The 23,400-nt window shown below is 41.5% G+C and overlaps 2 protein-coding genes and 1 pseudogene across 5 annotated transcripts in view; 1 reads left to right on the top strand and 2 right to left on the bottom strand.

Annotated features, from left to right (window-relative positions):
* The window catches only part of LOC124016976 (voltage-dependent calcium channel subunit alpha-2/delta-1-like), a 143,411-nt gene that overhangs the window by 63,514 nt on the left and 56,497 nt on the right, over nucleotides 1–23,400 (top strand). For all 4 annotated transcript variants that reach the window (XM_046332307.1, XM_046332308.1, XM_046332309.1 and 1 more), the window contains exons 6-9: nucleotides 13,598–13,729; nucleotides 17,887–17,956; nucleotides 18,393–18,443; nucleotides 21,979–22,078. In XM_046332307.1, coding sequence (XP_046188263.1) covers nucleotides 13,598–13,729; nucleotides 17,887–17,956; nucleotides 18,393–18,443; nucleotides 21,979–22,078 — 353 coding nt within the window. The remainder of the gene's footprint in view (nucleotides 1–13,597; nucleotides 13,730–17,886; nucleotides 17,957–18,392; nucleotides 18,444–21,978; nucleotides 22,079–23,400) is intronic.
* On the bottom strand, nucleotides 4,766–6,751 carry LOC124016979 (pyrin-like). The gene is made up of 2 exons (XM_046332311.1): nucleotides 6,372–6,751; nucleotides 4,766–6,092 (listed from the first exon to the last, which is right to left on the bottom strand). Exon 2 carries the CDS (start codon nucleotides 5,821–5,823, stop codon nucleotides 5,218–5,220), a length of 606 nt encoding a protein of 201 aa, XP_046188267.1. The 5' UTR covers nucleotides 5,824–6,092; nucleotides 6,372–6,751; the 3' UTR covers nucleotides 4,766–5,217.
* Nucleotides 6,814–11,971, bottom strand: LOC124016978 (annotated as a pseudogene).

Below are 23,400 nucleotides of genomic sequence, written 5' to 3' on the forward strand. Positions count from 1 at the left end.
CCATCGCACAGACAGGAAGAAAGAAAAGTGGAGGTGTATGTTTTGTGGTTAACTACTCATGGTGTGATTGTGGTAAAGTACAGGAACTCAAGTCCATTTGTTCTCCCGATCTGGAATACCTCACCATCAAATGCCGATCGCATTACATCCTGAGATAATCTTCTTCTGTCATTGTCACGACTATGTATTTCCCCAGAAGCCGACCCTCCGACGGCTCTATAGGAACTACGCATATCCTCAGGCTCAATTTATTGTGGCAGGAGACTATAATAAATTAAATCTGAGGAAAACACTACCAATGTTTTATCAACACATCTACTGTGCTACTCGCGGATCGAGCTCTCCCCCTTCGACAAGGACCTCCCTCGCCCTCCCTTTTGGCAAATCAGGTCATGCCTCCCCTCCTATAGGTAGAAACTTAAACAGGAAGCCCTAGGAAGTGCAACCTCATCCATGTCCCACTGTGAATTCAATAGGGCCTGGGCTGAAAATCGACCAACTTCAGATTTCTCACTTCCTGTTTGGATTTCTTCCAGGTTTTTGCCTGACATATGAGTTCTGTTATACTCACAGACATCATTCAAACAGTTTTAGAAACGGGGTTCTATATAGAATCGTATATAATATTTCACAGCATGCTCTATTGCAGAGATATTTTTTTAAATAGTTTATTTTACTGTAATATCTGTACATTTTATGATACAAAGAGATTCGTTTTCTAAGCTAGTAATTTTGGTTGTTCCAGTTTAGATGATCAAGGTAGTCTTAGTTTTCAGTATTCCTGTAACGGCGTTCGTCTGTTGAAGGAGAAGCGGACCAAAATGCAGCGTGGTGGTTACTCATGTTCTTCAATGAAGAATAGCGATACATGAAATAACTTATAAATATTACAAAACAACAAACGGAACGTGAACCTATACAGCCTGTCTGGTGAATAACTAACACAGAGACAGGAACTCTGATTGAGAACCGCCTCAGGCAGCCAAGCCTATGCTAGACACACCCCTAATCAGCCACAATCCCAATGCCTACAAAAAAAACAATACGACAACACAATAAACCCATGTCACACCCTGGCCTGAACAAATCATTAAAGAAAACACAAAATACTAAGACCAAGTCGTGACAATTCCCTACCCTAGCAGTCAATCTGAATGCAAGTTGCGGGTGATTAACAATTCCACTTGTTGGATATGCTAATTCGCTAATTCTGGCTTGATTCCAGTATTGAATTACACATCACTTTTTTAATTAAAAAAATATATATTTTAATTTTACCCCTTTTTCTCCCCAATTTCGTGGCATCCAATTTTTTTTAGTAGCTACTATCTTGTCTCATCGCTACAACTCCCATACGGGCTCGGGAGAGACGAAGGTTGAAAGTCATGCGTCCTCCGATACACAACCCAACCAAGCCGCACTTCTTCTTAACACAGCGCCATCCAACTCGGAAGCCAGCCGCACCAATGTGTCGGAGGAAACACCGTGCACCTGGCAACCTTGGTTAGCGCGCACTACACCCGGCCCGCCACAGGAGTTGCTGGTGCGCGATGAGACAAGGATTTCCCTACAGGCCAAACCCTCCCTAACCCGGATGACGCTAGGCCAATTGAGCGTTGCCCCACGGACCTCCAGGTCGCGGCCGGTTTCGACAGAGCCTGGGCGCGGACCCAGAGTTTAACCCAGGTGAGTAGAATCTCTCTACTCACCTGCTTGTTTATGGATAATATCTCTGTTCTTTCTGTGAGAAAGTAAATAGGTAGTGAATAGATATTTCTGAAGAGCTGGAGAGAGTTTGGTACCGTACACAATACACTTGTCATGTTTGTCATTTATTATCATGTCTTGTCCCTGTGCTCCCCATTCTGTTGTTTCCCTCTGCTGGTCTTATTGGGTCTTTCTATTAGAAACCTCCCCTTCACTCTCTCGCTCTCTCAAATAATATTTGTTCCTGCTCCCAGCTGACTATTCCCCTAATCATCATTTAGTCTTCCCACACTGTTCCCGATCCTTTCCCCTGATTAGAGTCCCTATTTATTCCTTTGTGTTCCGTTCCTGTCCCGTCGGTTCCTTGTTTAGTATTCACCATGCTGTGATTGTGTTTAAGCCCTGTCCTGTCGTGACATTTTTTTGCCTTCATCAGATGCTGCGTGTGAGCAGGTGTCTCTGTCATAAAAACGGCCCATCAGTCTGTATTCTCTTGTTAACAGACTCTGGATTTCTGTTATTCCCTGTTTGGACTTGAATAAACTCTGTTTCTGTTAAGTAGCTTTTGGGTCCTCTATCACCTGCATGACAACACTGTATACTTTAGTTTTATTACGACAAGGTGATGTTGAAATGCAGAGACAATGAGTCATCAAAACCATAGAAACAGACGATTACAAACACCCCCATATAATATACTCCCCCGAAAAAAATGACATCCAATTCATATTCCATATTTCATAAAGTAAGGCTGATGTCATAAATACCCATCACTATTCTAAAGCTCTGGTGCTGTGCTAGACTGAATACCAAGTGTATCACTATTCTAAAGCTCTGGTGCTGTGCTAGACTGAATACCAAGTGTATCACTATTCTAAAGCTCTGGTGCTGTGCTAGACTGAATACCAAGTGTATCACTATTCTAAAGTTCTGGTGCTGTGCTAGACTGAATACCAAGTGTATCACTATTCTAAAGCTCTGGTGATGTGCTAGACTGAATACCAAGTGTATCACTATTCTAATTTTCTGGTGCTGTGCTAGACTAAATACCAAGTGTATCACTATTCTAAAGCTCTGGTGCTGTGCTAGACTGAATACCAAGTGTATCACTATTCTAAAGCTCTGGTGCTGTGCTAGACTGAATACCAAGTGTATCACTATTCTAAAGCTCTGGTGCTGTGCTAGACTGAATACCAAGTGTATCACTATTCTAAAGCTCTGGTGCTGTGCTAGACTGAATACCAAGTGTATCACTATTCTAAAGCTCTGGTGCTGTGCTAGACTGAATACCAAGTGTATCACTATTCTAAAGTTCTGGTGCTGTGCTAGACTAAATACCAAGTGTATCACTATTCTAAAGCTCTGGTGCTGTGCTAGACTGAATACCAAGTGTATCACTATTCTAAAGCTCTGGTGCTGTGCTAGACTGAATACCAAGTGTATCACTATTCTAAAGCTCTGGTGCTGTGCTAGACTGAATACCAAGTGTATCACTATTCTAAAGCTCTGGTGCTGTGCTAGACTGAATACCAAGTGTATCACTATTCTAAAGCTCTGGTGCTGTGCTAGACTGAATACCAAGTGTATCACTATTCTAAAGCTCTGGTGCTGTGCTAGACTGAATACCAAGTGTATCACTATTCTAAAGCTCTGGTGCTGTGCTAGACTAAATACCAAGTGTATCACTATTCTAAAGCTCTGGTGCTGTGCTAGACTGAATACCAAGTGTATCACTATTCTAAAGCTCTGGTGCTGTGCTAGACTGAATACCAAGTGTATCACTATTCTAAAGCTCTGGTGCTGTGCTAGACTGAATACCAAGTGTATCACTATTCTAAAGTTCTGGTGCTGTGCTAGACTAAATACCAAGTGTATCACTATTCTAAAGCTCTGGTGCTGTGCTAGACTGAATACCAAGTATATCACTATTCTAAAGCTCTGGTGCTGTGCTAGACTGAATACCAAGTGTATCACTATTCTAAAGCTCTGGTGCTGTGCTAGACTGAATACCAAGTGTATCACTATTCTAAAGTTCTGGTGCTGTGCTAGACTAAATACCAAGTGTATCACTATTCTAAAGCTCTGGTGCTGTGCTAGACTGAATACCAAGTATATCACTATTCTAAAGCTCTGGTGCTGTGCTAAACTGAATACCAAGTGTATCACTATTCTAAAGCTCTGGTGCTGTGCTAGACTGAATACCAAGTGTATCACTATTCTAAAGCTCTGGTGCTGTGCTAGACTGAATACCAAGTGTATCACTATTCTAAAGCTCTGGTGCTGTGCTAGACTGAATACCAAGTATATCACTATTCAACTGAATGTATTTATCCAGACATCCTGAATGTTACTCAGTGTTACTCAGTGTCCATTAAAGCTATTGAGGATCAACAGAGTATATGCATTGTATATATCTAAGTAAAACAAACATATAGTGCTGATATTATCAGAATTAAAACAATGCAGCATTAAACATTTCGTCCCCCTCAATGATACCCCCCTTCCCCCGGCAAATTCAAACGAGACTATGCTGATATTAACAAAACATGTGCCAGTTATAGTGCCACCCCGTGGTCAATATGAATGTTCTTGCATATGTTGAGTCTTGTTGACAGTGTTTTCAACATGTGTACCAAATTTGTTACAATACAAATATCTGTGACTGATTTGTGTTTCGGACCACATGAAAGCTTGTTGGCCATTACGGCCATGTTGTTTTAGGTACTAGTCTGGAATATATTGTGTTGAGAGACGTTTGTCCACATGTGCCGCATATCAAGTCTCTTGCTGATCGGTCATTCAGTGCCAGAGGAGACGCGTTTGAAGTGTTTTTCACCTAATTCTAAATGGTGGAATATCCATCGTGGTGGACCTTATGGATCCCTGCTGCAAATGTGTTCCTTGTGAAGAGGAGGACTGATGTCCTGAATTTCATGGCTATTGGACAAACTGGGTGAGGGGCGTGACCTTTCAAAATGTGCATTTTCAATTGCTTGTTATAGTGCCTCCACCTGGCCAATCTGTGTAATTTAGAAAATGCCAGATCTCTACAGCAAGACACATCATACAACCAAGTTTAATCAAAAATAGGCCCTCCAGTCTGAGATATTGGTAATACAGGTCAACTGTTACATTGCTGCTGCATTCTGCACTCATCATGTCTAACAGACTGACAATGTTATTTATAGGCTTTGGTTTTTCCATGTATATTTAGAGGTTGGACGTTGGCGCGTGGGGCGCACTGATTGGTGTCCCCTCATTACTCAGTATGTTACACCTGTGCTGGGTTGTCATCTCATTAGTGGGAAGGTGTTGGCCCAGGTGATATTGAAGAGTGGCCGGCCCAGTGCTCCGTTACGATCAGATAAAGGATTGTTCTTTTAGAAGTCAAATAATAATAACAAACATCAGTTAATAAACTACAGTGAAATATTCTCCCTGGTGTTTTATGAAAGAGTGAACTCTAATTGAGGTACTAATTTGACAGGTCAGTTCATTTCAGGTTCAAACTCAGTCTGTGTGATTGACAGGAGAGATGATTAGAGGAGTAGAGTTTTTACCACCATCATTGAGCAAAGGGCTGAAGTATGGATATAGTTTCTCAGTGAAGGTGCAGCCAGTGAAAGAGTAGATATGAGACCTGGCCTCCACATCATAAAAAGAGACCAGCCCCTCCTCATAATCCACAAACACCCCCACCTTCTGGGGCTTCTCTTTCATGCAGAGGTGGACACGGGTCGGGGCACAAGCTATGTACTTACTCCCATCCCTCAGGATCACTGCCCAGCGTCCATTATCAGGGCTTAATGCGACAGTCCCCTTTCTGTTGATAGACTCTCTGGCCACTCCTAAATTCCACTCAGTCTTCCCTGTAACAGTTACCTCATAGTAGAATCTCCCTGAGGAGAAGCCTTTCTTTCCCAAGACATTAACGGCAGAATCAAACCTCTTTGGGTTATCAGGGAGCTTCTGTTTTTTTTCTCCAGTTCTCACTTCTTTCCCATTCTTAGACAGAATGAGCCAGGGGCTTGCTGTATCAGGGTCCAGAATAACATCCACTCTATACTGCTGAATCCTCTTCACCTCATCATCAAACAACCTCTTCATCTCACTCATGACTGTCTCTTCTAGCTGAGACACGGCTCTCCTCACAATCCCCACATACAGATCACTGTCCTTGGTAAGTGGAGGGCTGCACTGGGATGTGAAGCTCTGGAGGAGGTTTAGGTCATCCTCAGTGTGTGAGAGTTGCTCCAGCTCAGTGCTTCTTCTCTTTAGCTCAGTGGTTTCCTGCTCCAGCTCTTTAATGAGTTATTCAGCCTTCCTCTGGGATTACAGTACATCCAGACAGATAGAGCACAGGAGACTACTGGAGGTGGCCATATCTAGACAGAGAAAGAAAAGTCAAACCGTAAAAAAAAACATCTAGAATCAGTCAACTAAATTGTAGTTTAAGCTTTCGAGTTTCCAACATTGTTTTATGGAGAGATACTAGCCATTTTACACACGTGTTACCATATAACATAGAAAATAGTACTTTAACTAAAGAATAAAGAGTTGTAATATACTGTTGGAAAATAAAAATAATTTACTCGCATCAAACATGGTTGAATTTAATCTTAATTGAACTTAATTTATCTGTCCATGTTAATCTCTCTACTCACCTGCATGCGTTTGTGGGTAATATCTTTGTATTTTCTGTGAGATAGCAGACTGTGTATTTCATAGATATTTCTGAAGAGCTGGGGAGAGTTTATTCCGCACTCAATACACTGTATACTTAAGTTTCATTTCAGGAAAGTGACATTGTAATGCTCCTCCCAATCCACTTCAGCAAAGTGACATTGTAATTCTCCTCCCAATCCACTTCAGCAAAGTGACATTGTAATTCTCCTCCCAATCCACTTCAGCAAAGTGACATTGTAATTCTCCTCCCAATCCACTTCAGCAAAGTGCTGTTGAAACGGTCCTCCCCTCTTCCTGGAACAGTTAACTCCTTACATGTCTAAACTCTCTCAGATGCCAGTTTTTCATTTCCAATGTTATAGCATGGATATTTTTTATTTAGATTTAAGCCAATAATACATTATTTAAGTTAAGGTGACTGTCCACTGTCATGTTTCTCTTGATAGTTTTCATCATTCACTCACTAATTCTTTGCCTTTATTTTCACAATGAGTGTCATGTTATTATCAGTTCAGAAAGGCAGACGGACAAGTTACATGTACATTTATTTTTTAGTAAAAAATTATCTTTTGAGAATTATATACAATGATGAGTCAGAAACAAACCATTCATTACACACAACCCAATATCACATATATTTCCCCACAGTTACATAAGTCTACTATTCCAAACTGACTGTCATAAATAGCCATCACTATTCTAAAGCTCTGGGACTCGACTAGACCAAATACCAATTCTATCCCTTTCAACTGGAGTTGAAAAATCCTCAATGTTACTCAGTGTTCATGACAGCTAATGAGGATCAACAGAGATATACAGTGTGCATAATACCTACACTCTTAGAAAAAAGGATTCCAAAAAGGTTCTTTACGGAGGGATAGGGTTCTACCAAGAACTCTTTTGATCAGAAGAACCCTTTTTGGAAGACAATGGTTCTTTGATGATTCTCTGGAAGGCAAAACGGATTCTTTGGAAAGCAAGAAGCGTTCTACATAGAACCATATATTTACATTTACATTTAAGTCATTTAGCAGACGCTCTTATCATATTTCCCAGCATGCTCTATTGCAGGAAGATTTCCAGAATTGTTTGTTTTACTGTAATATCTGTGTCTTTGCATGTACATTGAATGGTTGATCCTGAAGTGGCCTGTAAACCAGGAGATTCCTAACACCAATGTGTTATGGCATAACTAGGCCCTCAGATAAAGGCCTTATGATACATGCAATGCATTGTCATAAATAATTACAGTTTAAAGACTAATAAGGCTGGTGGAACCGTTCATAGAGTGTCCTAAGAAGAACCCTCCAAAGATAAAAGGTTTCTTGGTAGAACCCTTCATGGCAGTTCTGTGAAAAACCTTTAGATGTTAGTAGTTCTTGGTAGAACCCTACATAGATGGTTCTAGGTACAACCATAGAGAGGGGGTTATTTGAAGAATCCTACATAGTGGGTTATAGATAGAACCCTCTGCAAATGGTTGTACCCAGCACCAAAAAGGGTTGCCCCATGGTTACAAGGGTTGCCCCATGGTCACAAACCGAAAACACCTGTATGGCTCTACTTAGCACTATTTTTCTAAAGAGTGTAGGTAAAACAAACATGTAGTGCTGATATTATCTGATAAAAAACAACATCCCCTAAAATATCTCCCAGATATGAAGTCATACCTTGTTGTGAGCCTGAGATATTGGTAATACAGGTCAACTGTTACATTGCTGCTGCATTCTGCACTCATCATGTCTAACAGACTGACAGGTGGACTACTGACTATAACAGACAACAAGCACATCAGTAATACTCTACAGTGAAATATTCTCCCTAGAGTTTCATAAAAGAGAACTCTAATTGAGGTACTAATTTTAAAGGTCACTTCCTTTCAGGTTCAAACTCTGTGTGATTGACAGGAGAGATGATCAGAGGGGCAGAGTTTTTACCATCATGATTAATTAACACCAGGGTTGAAGTATGGATATAGTTTCTCAGTGAAGGTGCAGCCAGTGAAAGAGTAGATATGAGACCTGGCCTCCACATCATAAAAAGAGACCAGCCCCTCCTCATAATCCACAAACACCCCCACCTTCTGCAGCTTCTCTCTAAGGGAGAGGGGGGTAAAGATGGGGGCGCAAGCTCCGTACTTACTTCTATCGGTCAGGACCACAGCCCAGCATCCACTATCAGGGGACAGTGTGATATTCCCTTTCCTGTTTATAGACTCTCTGGCCACTCCTAAACTCCATCCAGTCTTCCCTGTAACAGTCACCTCGTAGTAAAATCTCCCTGAGGAGAATCCCTCCGTTCCCAAGACAATAAGGACAGGATCAAACCTCTTTAGGTTATTAGGGAGATTCTGTCGTGTGTCTCCATATCTTACTTCTTTCCGATCCTCAGACAGGATGAGTTCACTTTGTGCTGTATCAGGGTCCAGAGACACATCCACTGCATACTGCTGAATCCTCTTCAGTTTGATTTCAGGCAGCTTCTCAATCTCTTTATTCAGTGTCTCCCCCAACTGACACACCGCTCTCCTCAAACTCATCAATCTCAGACCAGTCCTTGGTGGGTGGAGGGGTGCATAAGGATGGAAAGCTCTGGACTAGATAGAGGTGATCCTCAGTGTGTGAGACCTGCTCCAGGTCAGTGCTTCTCCTCTTTAGCTCAGTGATTTCCTGATCCAGCTCTTGAATGTGTTCTTCAGCCTGCCTCTCTGCTGCTTTCTGCTTCTTCTCAATCACCTCAATGAGATCAGCCTGGTTCTTTTCAATGGAGAGCATCAGAACAGTGAAGACCTGAGCGCTGTCTGTGATCTCTCTCTCTGAGTTTCTCTTGCTGAGCTCTACTGAGTGTTTGATCTCCTGAACCTTCTCCAGTTTCTCCTGGATTTGCTGTTGCACTTTTGACTGTCTTTTTTCCACTTTACCCTTCCTCTCTCCAAACTCTTCCTCTAGAGGGACAGTATGGTGAGTCTCGTGGTCTGTTTTTATGCACAAGACACAAACACACATCTGGTCATTCCTACAGAACAACTCCAGGAGTCTCTTGTGTGTCTTGCAAATTCTGTCTTCCAGGTTCTCAACAGGGTTGATCAGCTTGTGTCTCCTTAAGGCTGCGACTCTCTGATGAGGCTCCAGGTGAGTCTCACAGTAAGAGGTCAGACACACCAGGCAGGACTTCAGTGCCTTGAGCTTCATCTCAGTGCAGACATCACAGGACACTTCTCCAGGTTTGGCAGGGCATTGGTCTGGGCTGCTGGTAGCTTTCCTTTTAACTGACTTCCTGAACTGAGCAGCCATCTCAGAAATGAAAGCATTAACAAATAGAGCTGGTCTTTTATCAAATGTATTTGTACACATGGGGCACTGGCACAGGTCATTGGTATCCCAGTACTTCCTGATACAGGCCATGCAGAAGTTGTGTCCACATTGAATAGAGACTGGCTCAGTGAACACATCCAGACAGATGGAACACAGGAACTGCTCTTTAGACAGGACATTGCTGGAGGATGCCATATCTAGACAGAGAAAAAGTTAAACTAATGTTTTATCTTGGAACAATTGGTTCCACAAATGTTATTTGCGGAAGGATATGGTTCTACCAAGAACTGTTGTGATCAGAAGAACCCTTTTTGGAAGAAAACGGTTCTTTGTAAATCAAAGGGTTCTACCTGGAATGTGTAACATCCTAAGAACTGTTTTTTGAAAGAAAGTTTTTTTTTTTGATGATTCTTTGGAAGGAAAGAAGGGTTCAACATAGAACCATACATAATATTGTACAGCATGCTCTATTGCAAGGAGGTTTTCAGAATTTGTTGTTTTACTGTAATAATGTATCTGTGTTTTTGTATGTACGTTACATTTTATGCTACACAAAGATAAATAACATACAGTTTTCTAAACTAATCCATTCTGTTAGTTACTGGATTTATTGCACACATTACTGAAATGGTTGTTCCAGTTTAGATGATTGAGGTCGTCTCTCTATTCAATCTGTTATGCAGGTGAATGAGGACCCAAAAGCGACTTGGCGAAAACAGAGTCTTTATTCCAGTAAAGGAAATAGGCAATACTCCTGGACAATCAGAGCAGAAAACAAAACATAAAAACTAATTCCACTCGTAGTCGAGGACAGACTGGAGACCGACCATTAACTGTAGGTTGTTCCGGGAAGGCAGTTTAGATGACTCAGACACCTGCTCACACGCAGAATCTGAGGGAAACAAGACACGACAGGGCGAGACAAAGACACAGCTGGCAGAACAATTACAAGGATGACAGGACAGAGTTGAAAACAAGGGAGAAATAGGGACTCTAATCAGAGGGCAAGATACGGAACAGGTGTGAAAAGACTAGATGATTGAGTAGGGGAATAGGAACAGCTGGGAGCAGGAACAGAACGATTCTGAGGGATGAGAGAGTTGTTCGAACCTAATAAGACCAGCAGGGGGAAACGAACAGAAGGGAAAGCAAAATGACAACACAATATAAGACAAAACATGACACAATCTTCCCAACCCTGGCAGTCATTCTGAATGCAGGTTGCGGGTGATTAACAATTACACTTGTTGGGTATCCTAATTCTGGCTGGATTCCAATATGAATTACACATCACTTTGCAAGCCAGCATAATGGGACTTGCAGGCCTGATGTGGCCTGTAAAGCAGGATATTTCTAACACCACTGTGTTAGGGTATAACTAGGGCCTCAAAGAAAGGCCTTATTATATATGTTATGTCTTGTATTGGCTCCCGAGTGGCGCAGTGGTCTAAGGAACAACATTTCAGTGTTAGAGGTGTAACTACAGACACCCTGGGTCGAATCCAGGCTGTATCACTAGATTGGGAATCCCATAGGGCAACTCACAATTGGCCCAGCGTTGTCCGGGTTTGGCCAGTGTAGGCCGTCATTATAAGTAATAATTTGTTCTTAACTCAATTGCCAAGTTAAATAAAGGTTCAATCATTATAAAAAAGAACATTCAACTACATTTTAAAGGCTAATAAGGCTGGTGGGTTATAATCGTTCATAGAGGGTTTTAGTCGTAACCCTCCAAAGATAAAAAGGTGCATGGTAGAAGCCTTCATAGACAGTTCAAGCAAGAACCTTTAGCTGATCATTTTTGGGGGGTACAACCCTTCCTAGAGGGTTCTAGGTGGAACCATATACAGGCAGTTAACTTATGGGTACAAGCCAAAGAACCCTGTATGGTTCTACTTAGCACCTTTTTTTTCTAAGAGTGTATAATCAGTTGTAGTTTTAGCTTTAGAGTTTCCAACATTGTGTTATGGGCGGATGCTAGCCAATCTTGACACAATGTGGTACCATATAGCATTGAAAATAGTCCCCTAACCAAAGGATAAAGAGTTTAAACATACAGTTGAAAAAGAAAAAGGATTTGCCCACAGTAAACACGATAAAGTAACAGAGTTAGTAAACACACTAAAGCTTACCCACAATTTGTCTGTCCATGTTAATCTCTCCACTCACCTGCATGTGTTTGTTGATAATATCTCTGTCCTTTCTGTGAGAAAGATATAGATATATCTGAAGAGCTGAAGAAAGCTTGGTACTGTACACAATACACTGTGTACTTCAGTTTCATTTCAGCTTAGTGACAGTGCAATGCTCCTCCCCATCCACATTTCTTCCCCATCTACTGTTCCTCATGGAAGTTAACCCATTACATTGCTGAACTCTCAGATGCCAGTTCTCCATTGTCTGTAGAGTATGAATTGTTAGTATGTGTATATAATTATATATACACACACACACACACACACACACACACACACACACACACACACACACACACACACACACACACACACACACACACACACACACACACACACACACACACACACACACACACACACACACACACACACACACACACACACAGTACCAGTCAAAAGTTTGGACACACTTACTTATTCAAAGGTTTTTCTTTATTTTTTACTATTTTCACATCTGGTCATTGCTACAGAACAACTCCAGCAGTCTCTCGTGCATCTTGCACATCCTGTCTTCTAGGTTCTCCACAGGGTTGATCAGCTTGTGTCTCTAAGGCTCCATGTGAGTTTCATAGTAAGAGGTCTGACACACGAGGCAGGACTTCAGGGCCTTGAGCTTCGTCTCAGTGCAGACATCACAGGACACTTCTCTAGGTTTGGCAGGGCATTGGTCTGGGCTGCTGGTAGCTTTCACTTGAACTAATTTCCTGAACTGAGCAGCCATCTCAACAATGAATGTATTGACGCGAAGCTCTGGTCTCGTGTGGAACTTATGCGTACATGTTGGACACTGGCACAGGTCAATGGTTTTCCAGTATCCGCTGATACAGGACCTGCTGAAGTTGTGTCCACATGAAGTTGTGACCGGCTCAGTGAATACATCCAGACAGATAGAACACAGGAACTGCTCTTTAGACGTGGGATTGGAGGTAGCCATATGTAGACAAGAATCAGTCAGCTTAGCTGTAGTTTTAGCATTAGAGTTGCCATCATTGCGTTAATGGCAGATACTAGCCGATCTTCATACATGGCGTTACCAAATAACATAGAAAATAATCCTATTACAAAAGGATCAAAAGTTGAACATACAATAAACACGGTAAAGTTCATCTTCAACATAACTACCAATGTTCATCTCTCTACTCACCTTTATGTGTTAGTGGTCATTTATTATCTTTGTCCTTTCTGTGAGATAGTAGACTCCGTGTGTACGTATTTAAGAGATATTTATGAATAACCTGAGTGTGGTACCGTACCCAATACACTGTATACAGTACTTCAGTTTAATTTCTGCAAAGAATGTTGAATTGCTTCTCCCCATCCAATACAGCTAAGCACCCTGTTCTTCCTGGAGCAGTTAAGCCAGGACCACTGTTTTCCCACGTGGACAGATTTTGACGGGAGTGAAACCTCTCACTTCGGCTCTCTCTCTCTGGGAATACTCATCTGTTGCGTCAATAGGATTTCTGTACATAATTTTGAGTTAAATCATGTTGTTATGTGTCTTGTATACCAATCCGTCACCTCAAAGGAAGTCCCCTCAGAAAATGAGTTGTTTAAGTCAAATGATCAAAACCAGTTGTAAATATCACAGAGTGGGCCTTTAACTCTGTTATGTGAATACTAATGTGTGTGAATACTAATGTGTGTGAATACTAATGTGTGTGTATGCGTATGTGTTTGTCTATCCCACAGCCACCATTGTACTGAATGAGCTGAACTGGACAGATGCATTAGAGGCCGTGTTTAGGAAGAACAAGGAAGAGGATCCTACTCTACTGTGGCAGGTGTTTGGCAGCGCCACCGGATTGGCTCGCTACTTCCCAGGTGAGTAGCCAGCCAGCCAATCGGCTTATGCCCTCAGCCCATGACCTTAAAGTGGCTATTGATGGAGACGTAATGCGCTGGGCCACTTTGTCACGTTGTATTTACTCAGCACTCACACACACTGAAAAAATACACAGAAAGAGAGAGAGAAAGTTCACTCTCTCTCTCTCACTCTCACACACTCACTCACACACACACACACACACACACACACACACACACACACACACACACACACACACACACACACACACACACACACACACACACACACACACACACACACACACACACACACACACACACACACACACACACACACACACACACACACACACACACACAATAGAGCACTCTCTCACACACACGCGGAGGTTGGGAAAACAGTGAGTCATGGCGATCCCTGTGTTTGTCACCAAGGCCTGGGTAGCTATGGGCTTGTGACACAGACACAGGGACTGGGACAGAGACGGGGACAAGGACACGGGGACAGCCATCAATAGCCTCCGCATGCCCTACCTCTGACATGACCGACCTGAAAAGCACTTTGTGAAAATTGTTAATGTAGAAAGTTTTTTTTTAAATATACAGTACCAGTCAAAAGTTTGGACACCTACTCATTCAAGAGTTGTTGTTTTTTTAAACTATTTTCTACATTGTAGAATAATAGTGAAGACATCAAAACTATGAAATAGCACATGGAATCATGTAGTAAACAAAAAAGTGTTAAACAAAACAAATAAAAAAGCCAGTCTTTGCCTTGATGAGAGTTTTGCACTCTTGGCATTCTCTCAACCAGCTTCATAAGGAATGCTTTTCCAACCATCTTGAAGGAGCTCCCACATATGCTGAGCACTTGTTGGCTGCTTTTACTTCACTCTGCAGTCCAACTCATCCTAAACATTCTCAATTGGGTTGAGGTCGGGTGATTGTGGAGGCCAGGTCATCTGATGCAGCACTCCATCACTCTCCTTGGTCAAATATCCCTTACACAGCCTGGAGGTGTGTTCCAGGTCATTGGCCAGTCCTCTTCTGGCTGTGCCGGGTGGAGATTATAACAGAACATGGCCAAGATGTTCAAATGTTCATAGATGACCAGCATGGTCACATAATAATAATCACAGTTGTTGTCGAGGGTGCAACAGGTCAGCACCTCAGGAGTAAATGTCAGTTGGCTTTTCATAGTCGAGCATTCAGAGTGTCTCTACCGCTCCTGCTGTCTCTAGAGAGTTGAAAACAGCAGGTCTGGGACAGGTAGCACGTCCGGTGAACAGGCCAGGGTTCCATAGCCGCAGGCAGAGCAATTGAAACTGGAGCACCAGCACAGCCAGGTGGACTGGGGACAGGAGTCATCAGGCCAGGTAGTCCTGAGGCATGGTCCTAGGGCTCAGGTCCTCCGGGAGAGAGAAAGAAAGAAAAAAATAAAGAAGGAAAGAGAAAGAGAATTAGAGAGAGCATACTTAAATTCACACAGAACACCGGATAAGACAGGAGAAATACTCCAGATATAACAGACTGCCCCCCGACTCCTAAATACTGGAGGCTGAGACAGGAGGGGTCAGGAGACACTGTGGCCCCACCCGACGATGCCCCCGGACAGGGCCAAACTGGCAGGATATAAACCCATCCACTTTGCCAAAGCACAGCCCCCACACCACTAGAGGGATATCTTCAACCAGCAACTTACCATCCTGAGACAAGGCCGAGTATAGCCCACAAAGATCTCCGCCACGGCACAACCCAAGGGGGAGCGCCATCCCGGACAGAAAGATCACGTCAGTGATCAAAGCACCCCTCCTAGGGACGGCATGGAAGATCACCAGTAAGCCAGTGACTCAGCCCCTGTAATGGGGTTAGAGGCAGAGAATCCCAGTGGAGAGAGGGGAACCGGCCAGGCAGAGACAACAAGGGTGGTTCGTTGCTCCAGTGCCTTTCCGTTCACTTTCACACCCTGGGCCAGACTACACTCAATCATAGGACCTACTGAAGAGATGAGTCTTCAATAAAGACTAAAAGGTTGAGACCGATTTTGCGTCACTCACATGGGTAGGCAGACCATTCCATAAAAATGGAGCTCTATAGGAGAAAGCCCTGCCTCCAGCTGTTTGCTTAGAAATTCTAGGGACAGTAAGGTGGCCTGCGTCTTGTGACCGTACCATACGTGTAGGTATGTATGGCAGGACCAAATCGCAAAGGTAAGTAGGAGCAAGCCCATGTAATGCTTTGTAGGTTAGCAGTAGAATCTTGACATCAGCCCTGGCCTTAACAGGAAGCCAGTGTAGAGAGGCTAGCACTGGAGTAATATGATCAAATATTTTGGTTCTAGTCAAGATTCTAGCAGCCGTGTTTAGCACTAACTGAAGTAAGATCTTAACCAGGCTACAACTTATCCGTGTAGACTAATGTGGGTTTCCAATCTCTCCAAAAGAATGTGGTGATCGATGGTATCAAAAGCAGCACTAAGGTCTAGGAGTACGAGGGCAGATGCAGAGCCTTGGTCTGACGCCATTAAAAGGTCATTTACCACCTTCACGAGTGCAGTCTCAGTGCTATGGTGGGGTCTAAAACCAGACTGAAGCATTTCGTATACATTGTTAGTCTTCAGGAAGGCAGTGAGTTTCTGCGCAACATTTTTTTCTAAACTTTTTGAGAGGAATGGGAGATTTGATATAGGCCGTTCACCTACTCTGCGTCTCACAATGACACGGCGGTTGGAACCAAAAATCTCAAATTTGGACTCCTCAGACCAAAGGACATATTTCCACCAGTCTCATGTCCATTGCTTGTGTTTCTTGGCCCAAGCAAGTATCTTCTTCTTATTGGTGTCCTTTAGTAGTGGTTTCTTTGCAACAATTCGATCATGAAGGCCTGATTCATGCAATCTCCTCTGAACAGTTCATGTTGAGATGTGTCTGTTACTTGAACTCTGTGAAGCATTTATTTGGGCTGAAATATGAGGTGCAGTTAACTCTAATGAACTTATCCTCTGCAGCAGAGGTAACTCTGGGTCTTCCTTACATGTGGCGTTCCTTATAAGAGCCAGTTTCATCATAGCGCTTGATGGTTTTTGCGACTGCACTTGAAGAAACTTGAACAATTCATGACATGTTCCGCATTGACTGACCTTCATATCTTAAAGTAATGATGGACTGTCACTTCTCTTTGCTTATTTGAGCTGTTCTTGCCATAATATGAACTTGGTCTTTTACCAAATAAGGCTATCTTCTCTATACCCCCCTACCTTGTCACAACATAACTGATTGGCTCAAACACATTAGGAAGGAAAGACATTCCACAAATTAACTTTTAACTGTTAATTGAAATGCATTCCAGGTGACTACCTCATGAAGATGGTTGAGAGAATGTCAAGAGTGTGCAAAGCTGTCATCAAGACAAACGGTGGCTACTTTGAAGAATCTAAACTCTCAAATATATTTTGATTTGTTTAGCACTTTTTTGGTTACTACATGTGTTATTTGATAGTGCTGATGTCTTCACTATTATTTATAACATAGTACAAATAAAGAAAAACCCTTGAATGAGTAGGTGTGTCCAAACTTTTGACTGGTACTGTATTTCAGATTTGTTGAATATAATAACATCAGCTGAAGCAGTATTAAGTGTGTGCTAAAGCAATCTATTCACTCTTTATGGTAGTAAGTTAAACTGGGATTCAAGTAAGTTTAAGTTGAGAAAAAAGAAGAAACCTACACACTGCTCTTGCTAGTATCACTGCTGTTATTACGCTTTATGTGTCAGCCTTAAGGCCTTCTTTAGAGCTTTTGTGAGTGTTTTTCATTTGCACCCTTATGTAGACATTGCTCCACCCACATCCGTTCAATGCAGAGAATGGTGTTGAAGTCAAGGAAAATGAAACGTGTTACCAAATATAACAATGTGCATTTCAGAAGCATTCTAATAAAATGTGTACATAAAACCTATTCATCACGTCTGTAAAACCACATTTATAATAAACGTGAGTTGAATATACAATGCAGTGTTTAAAGTCAAACTGTTATGATGTATGTAACTTTTAGCTGGTTTGTAGTCTCTGTCTGGACTCAAATTAAGCATTATGCTTTTACTGTGAGGTGTGTTGTCTTTTCAAATGCACTTTAAATAAAGCTTGATTTGATTTAAATTGTCTTTGTTCCCAGCATCCCCTTGGATGGACTCGCGAAAAACGCCCAATAAGATCGACCTCTACGACGTCCGGCGGCGACCGTGGTGAGTGTAGACATTGAGTCACCGCCTGTCTCGTTTGTCTCCTCGTTCTCCAACTCTCCTAGTGTTTCTCAGAACGAACATTACCTGCCCTGCTTGAACCTAGCTTTTTGGTCCCCATATTAATTAAACACTGTTTGAGAAACACACACAAATGTGTACACACACACACACACACACACACACACACACACACACACACACACACACACACACACACACACACACACACACACACACACACACACACACACACACACACACACACACACACACACACACACAAAGATGCATAACCCTGTTACTTTACAATTGACATTTAAAAGTCAGCCTGCTTTTGTTTTTTTTCTGTTGGTCTTTTTGGTGGAATCATTAGACACGAGGTAAACGTCTCACGTGGTTTTTCACCACTGTATTTATTTGCTTGTTTGTTTACCAGGTACATCCAGGGGGCAGCGTCTCCCAAGGACATGCTGATCCTAGTGGATGCGTGAGTGACTCTCTTTTTGTGATTCATATTTACAGTCAGAATCCATTTCATGACCAGTCATAAAAACAAGTTCTGACTCCCCCCCCCTCCACCACCAGCCTGTAATGAGCTTAGAGCTGCATCAGCACTCTCATGACTTGGAGAGACTGAGGAAATAGAATACGTCATGAACTATAGCGAAACCATCATTTGTTTTGCTCTGAATGTACACTACTGTTCAAAAGTTTGGGGTCACATAGAAATGTCCTTGCCTTTGAAAGAAAAGCAATTTTTTTGTCCATTAAATTAACATAAAATTGATCAGAAAAGCAATGTAGACAATGTTAATGTTGTAATTTTTTTAAATGTTTTGATTTTTTAAAATGGAATATCTACATAGGCATACAGAGGCCCATTATTAGCAACCATCACTCCTGTGTTCCAACGGCACGTTGTGTTAGCTAATCCAAGTTTATCATTTTAAAAGGCTAATTGATCATTAGAAAACCCTTTTGCAATTATTTTAGCACAGCTGAAAACTGTGGTGTTGATTAAAGATGCAATAAAACTGTCCTTCTTTAGACTAGTTGAGTATATGAAGCATCAGCATTTGTGGGTTTGTTTACAGGCTCAAAATGGCCAGAAACAAATAACTTTCTTCTGAAACTCGTCAGTCCTATTCTTGTTCTGACAAATGAAGGCTATTCCATGAGAGAAATTGCCAAGAAACTGAAGATCTCGTACAACGCTGTGTACTACTCCCTTCACAGAACAGCGCAAACTGGCTCTAACCAGAATAGAAAGAGGAGTGGGAGGCACAATTGAGCAAGAGGACAAGTATATTAGATTGTCTAGTTTGGGAAACAGACGCCTCACAAGTCCTCATTGGCAGATTCATTAAAAAGCACCCACAAAACACCAGTCTCAACGTCAACCGTGACGAGGCGACTCCGGGATGCTGGCCTTCCAGTTCTTTCATAACAGTTTCTAAGTGATCCCAAACTTTTGAACTGTAGTTTACACTTAAGAATTCTCAACCACAATTACACTTTTGTTTACATTTGTATATTTGAGTAATCTTCTTCAAAGTGAATTACAGTCAGTGGTTAGTATTACACAGACCTTACACATAGGGTCTAAGACCCTGGTTCGATTCCAGGCTTTATCACAACCGGCCGTGATTGGGAGTCCCATATGGCAGCACACAATTGGCCCAGCGTCATCCGGGTTTGGGTGGGCCGTCGTTGTAAATAACAATTGGTTCTTAACTGACTTGCCTAGTTATATAAAGGTTCAATACATTTTTTTAAAGAAATGAAACAACATCGGATCAAGCTAATAAGAACACAATTTTCATTGTTTTGGAAAAAAACAAAAAAACAATACGACAATAGGAATTGTCTGTTGAAAAATGGGGAAATCCTGTAGGTGTCGTAATGGAGTGCCTACATTTAGGAACTCACTTATTCATTTTCTTGTAAAACTAAAGTGACAGTGGTTGTGTAAGTGCTGCTACTACCTGTAGCCTGCTTTACACACCTGATACAAGGCAATTACAAGGGTCCCTATAAACTCCCACAATTACTCCCTGGGTATATGGCTATTTAATGTAAAGTACATCAGAAATCACGTGGAGACTTGGAAACGTAGAGCAAGACAGCCAGACTACTTTGTCTTAAAGCTGAAAGATGTCACTTTTTGGGGGACCCACCCAGATTCACATTGTTATTGATCTGTCATTCTCATTGAAAGCAAGTCTAAGAAGCGGTACATCCACTTCAAAAAGCTGAAAATACAATATTTTGGGTTATGTGAAAGATATTTCACAACGTTTTAGATGGTATAATGATTCTCTACACTAGACTTGCTTGTTTTGTCACCTAAATAGAAATTAGGCAAACTATTACAATTTTAACAACCAGGAAATGGGGGAGCGATTTCTGCATAGTGCATCTTTAATCAAACCACTATATGCTATTGTATCAACTACACACTAGGCTATCAATGTCATGGTTATATAGTTCATCAGCAAATCCCTGCTGTATACTGTACATAACATACATAACGGTATCATCTTATTATGTGCTAATGAGAATTGCCTATAGGGAGGTTTTTTTGTTGTCATGGAACTAAAAATGATTTGTCTATATTAGATGGGTAAAGCCCCTGCCACCGCGACGCACCCTGATTAATCGGCTGTGCCTGGAATGGAAAGGCTGGCACCGCACCAGCACCTAAATGAGAACAATAACAAATATATATAAGAAAAATCCATTTCGCCCCCCCTTAGCTCTTGACGCGAGGTAGATAATTGGCCCGATTGACAGGCTATTTCAACATCACAGCCGTGCTGCTGCCATCGTGGGGATGCCCGAGCAGAAGGAATATACAAGAAACAACCTTTCACTTCTCCTTTTTTCTGTTCTGTGCATTTTGTCTTTACCTGCAACCAATTAAACCATGTATTTATAAATAGACCATCTGCTCTCAACTTCTCTCACATCCAATTTTAACTTGAGTGGTGCTATGTTCAAGCGTAGGCCTATATCATTAAATGTCCAATTCTCGGCGCCGCTACGACAACACAAAATGTCAGAGTTAAAGTGACTCACTCTATGCTAATGTTAGCCTTTCATGTAGCGTTAGCGTCGGCTAGACGAGGCATGGTGATAGCGCTTTAAGTCCGTTGCTGGGTTAGCCTAATGACGCTAGCCACTTCCCCTCACATGTTTATCCTGATAGGCCTATATCTAAAGAGCATATTAGTGTTAGCGAAAAGCCTAGTAGTCACACAGCCTGTGGTTGTTTTAATGCCTCTTTGTCTCTGTATGTGTCCCAAATGGCACCCTATTCCCTATAGTGCACTACTTTTGACCATACGGCACTAGTCAAAAGTAGTGCACTGTATGGGGAATAGGGTAGCACACCATTTAGCACACGACTCATGTCTCCCACTTCATCACACTCAATGTTAGTTTTACAGCTTCAGCCGTTGCAAATTTAAAGGGCAATGTCTTTCTGGGCCCCTGAATGCTAACAGGCTAGTTAGTGGTCTTATTGCATATGTAATGACAGCACCACACTTAGGCCTAGTGCTGAATATGAATTACAGTATGGTGGTGTTGGTTAAGTCAGATACATTTGTTGTTTATGTGGTCTGATTCCCCTTGCTCATTACTCTGCTGCGGTTATAGATGTGTTCATCCAAGAGATATTCAATTGAAATTCCTCCACACAAACAAGAGAAATTCCACAACAGACTATTTTAGCTCTTGGCTGAAGGAAGCAATCCAGTTCAAGTTAAATCCAGATCAAACAAACACATATTTGTCTGGATAACACAGTCCTAGATGTGTAGCATCGGGTAATAACCTGCTCCTGTGGTACTTAATGCCCTTTCCCTCCTTCCTGTAGGTGTCTGAGTTAACGCTCAAACTGATCCACACCTCCAGACAATGACTGTTTTTCATGGTTATTAACCCCTGACATTATAGTAACAGGCACCTAATAACACAGTCATAGGTATGTAATAACAGGTTATAACGTCTGTCCGTAGGAGTGGCAGTGTCTCTGGTCTCACCCTCAAGCTAATCCACACCTCTGTCAACGAGATGCTGGAGACCCTGTCTGACGATGACTACGTCAATGTGGTCTATGTGAGTATCCAAGGCAGTAGGCAGAACGTGGTCTTTACACATAGGCTATTTATCGGACGAATGGAATGACTGTGATCTTTACCCATTATAATATAGGACAAATAAAATGACTGTGATCTTTACCCATTGTAATTATAGGACAAATGGAATGACTGTGATCTTTACCCATTGTAATTATAGGACAAATGGAATGAATGACTGTGATCTTTACCCATTGTAATTATAGGACAAATGGAATGACTGTGATCTTTACCCATTGTAATTATAGGACAAATGGAATGACTGTGATCTTTACCCATTGTAATTATAGGACAAATGGAATGACTGATCTTTACCCATTGTAATTATAGGACAAATGGAATGACTGATCTTTACCCATTGTAATTATAGGACAAATGGAATGACTGTGATCTTTACCCATTGTAATTATAGGACAAATGGAATGACTGTGATCTTTACCCATTATAATATAGGACAAATAAAATGACTGTGATCTTTACCCATTGTAATTATAGGACAAATGGAATGACTGTGATCTTTACCCATTGTAATTATAGGACAAATGGAATGACTGTGATCTTTACCCATTGTAATTATAGGACAAATGGAATGACTGTGATCTTTACCCATTGTAATTATAGGACAAATGGAATGACTGTGATCTTTACCCATTGTAATTATAGGACAAATGGAATGACTGATCTTTACCCATTGTAATTATAGGACAAATGGAATGACTGTGATCTTTACCCATTGTAATTATAGGACAAATGGAATGACTGTGATCTTTACCCATTGTAATTATAGGACAAATGGAATGACTGTGATCTTTACCCATTGTAATTATAGGACAAATGGAATGACTGTGATCTTTACCCATTGTAATTATAGGACAAATGGAATGACTGTGATCTTTACCCATTGTAATTAAAGGACAAATGGAATGACTGTGATCTTTACCCATTGTAATTATAGGACAAATGGAATGACTGTGATCTTTACCCATTATAATTATAGGACAAATGGAATGACTGTGATCTTTACCCATTATAATTATAGGACAAATGGAATGACTGTGATCTTTACCCATTATAATTATAGGACAAATGGAATGACTGTGATCTTTACCCATTATAATTATAGGACAAATGGAATGACTGTGATCTTTACCCATTATAATTATAGGACAAATGGAATGACTGTGATCTTTACCCATTGTAATTATAGGACAAATGGAATGACTGTGATCTTTACCCATTGTAATTATAGGACAAATGGAATGACTGTGATCTTTACCCATTGTAATTATAGGACAAATGGAA

The sequence above is a fragment of the Oncorhynchus gorbuscha genome, unplaced genomic scaffold (assembly GCF_021184085.1).
Source record: "Oncorhynchus gorbuscha isolate QuinsamMale2020 ecotype Even-year unplaced genomic scaffold, OgorEven_v1.0 Un_scaffold_134:::fragment_2:::debris, whole genome shotgun sequence".
Lineage (NCBI taxonomy): Eukaryota > Metazoa > Chordata > Actinopteri > Salmoniformes > Salmonidae > Oncorhynchus > Oncorhynchus gorbuscha.

Coding starts and splice junctions, on each gene's coding strand:
- LOC124016979 (XM_046332311.1), bottom strand. CDS start 5,823: ATGAGTGAGATGAAGAGGTTGTTTGATGATGAGGTGAAGAGGATTCAG.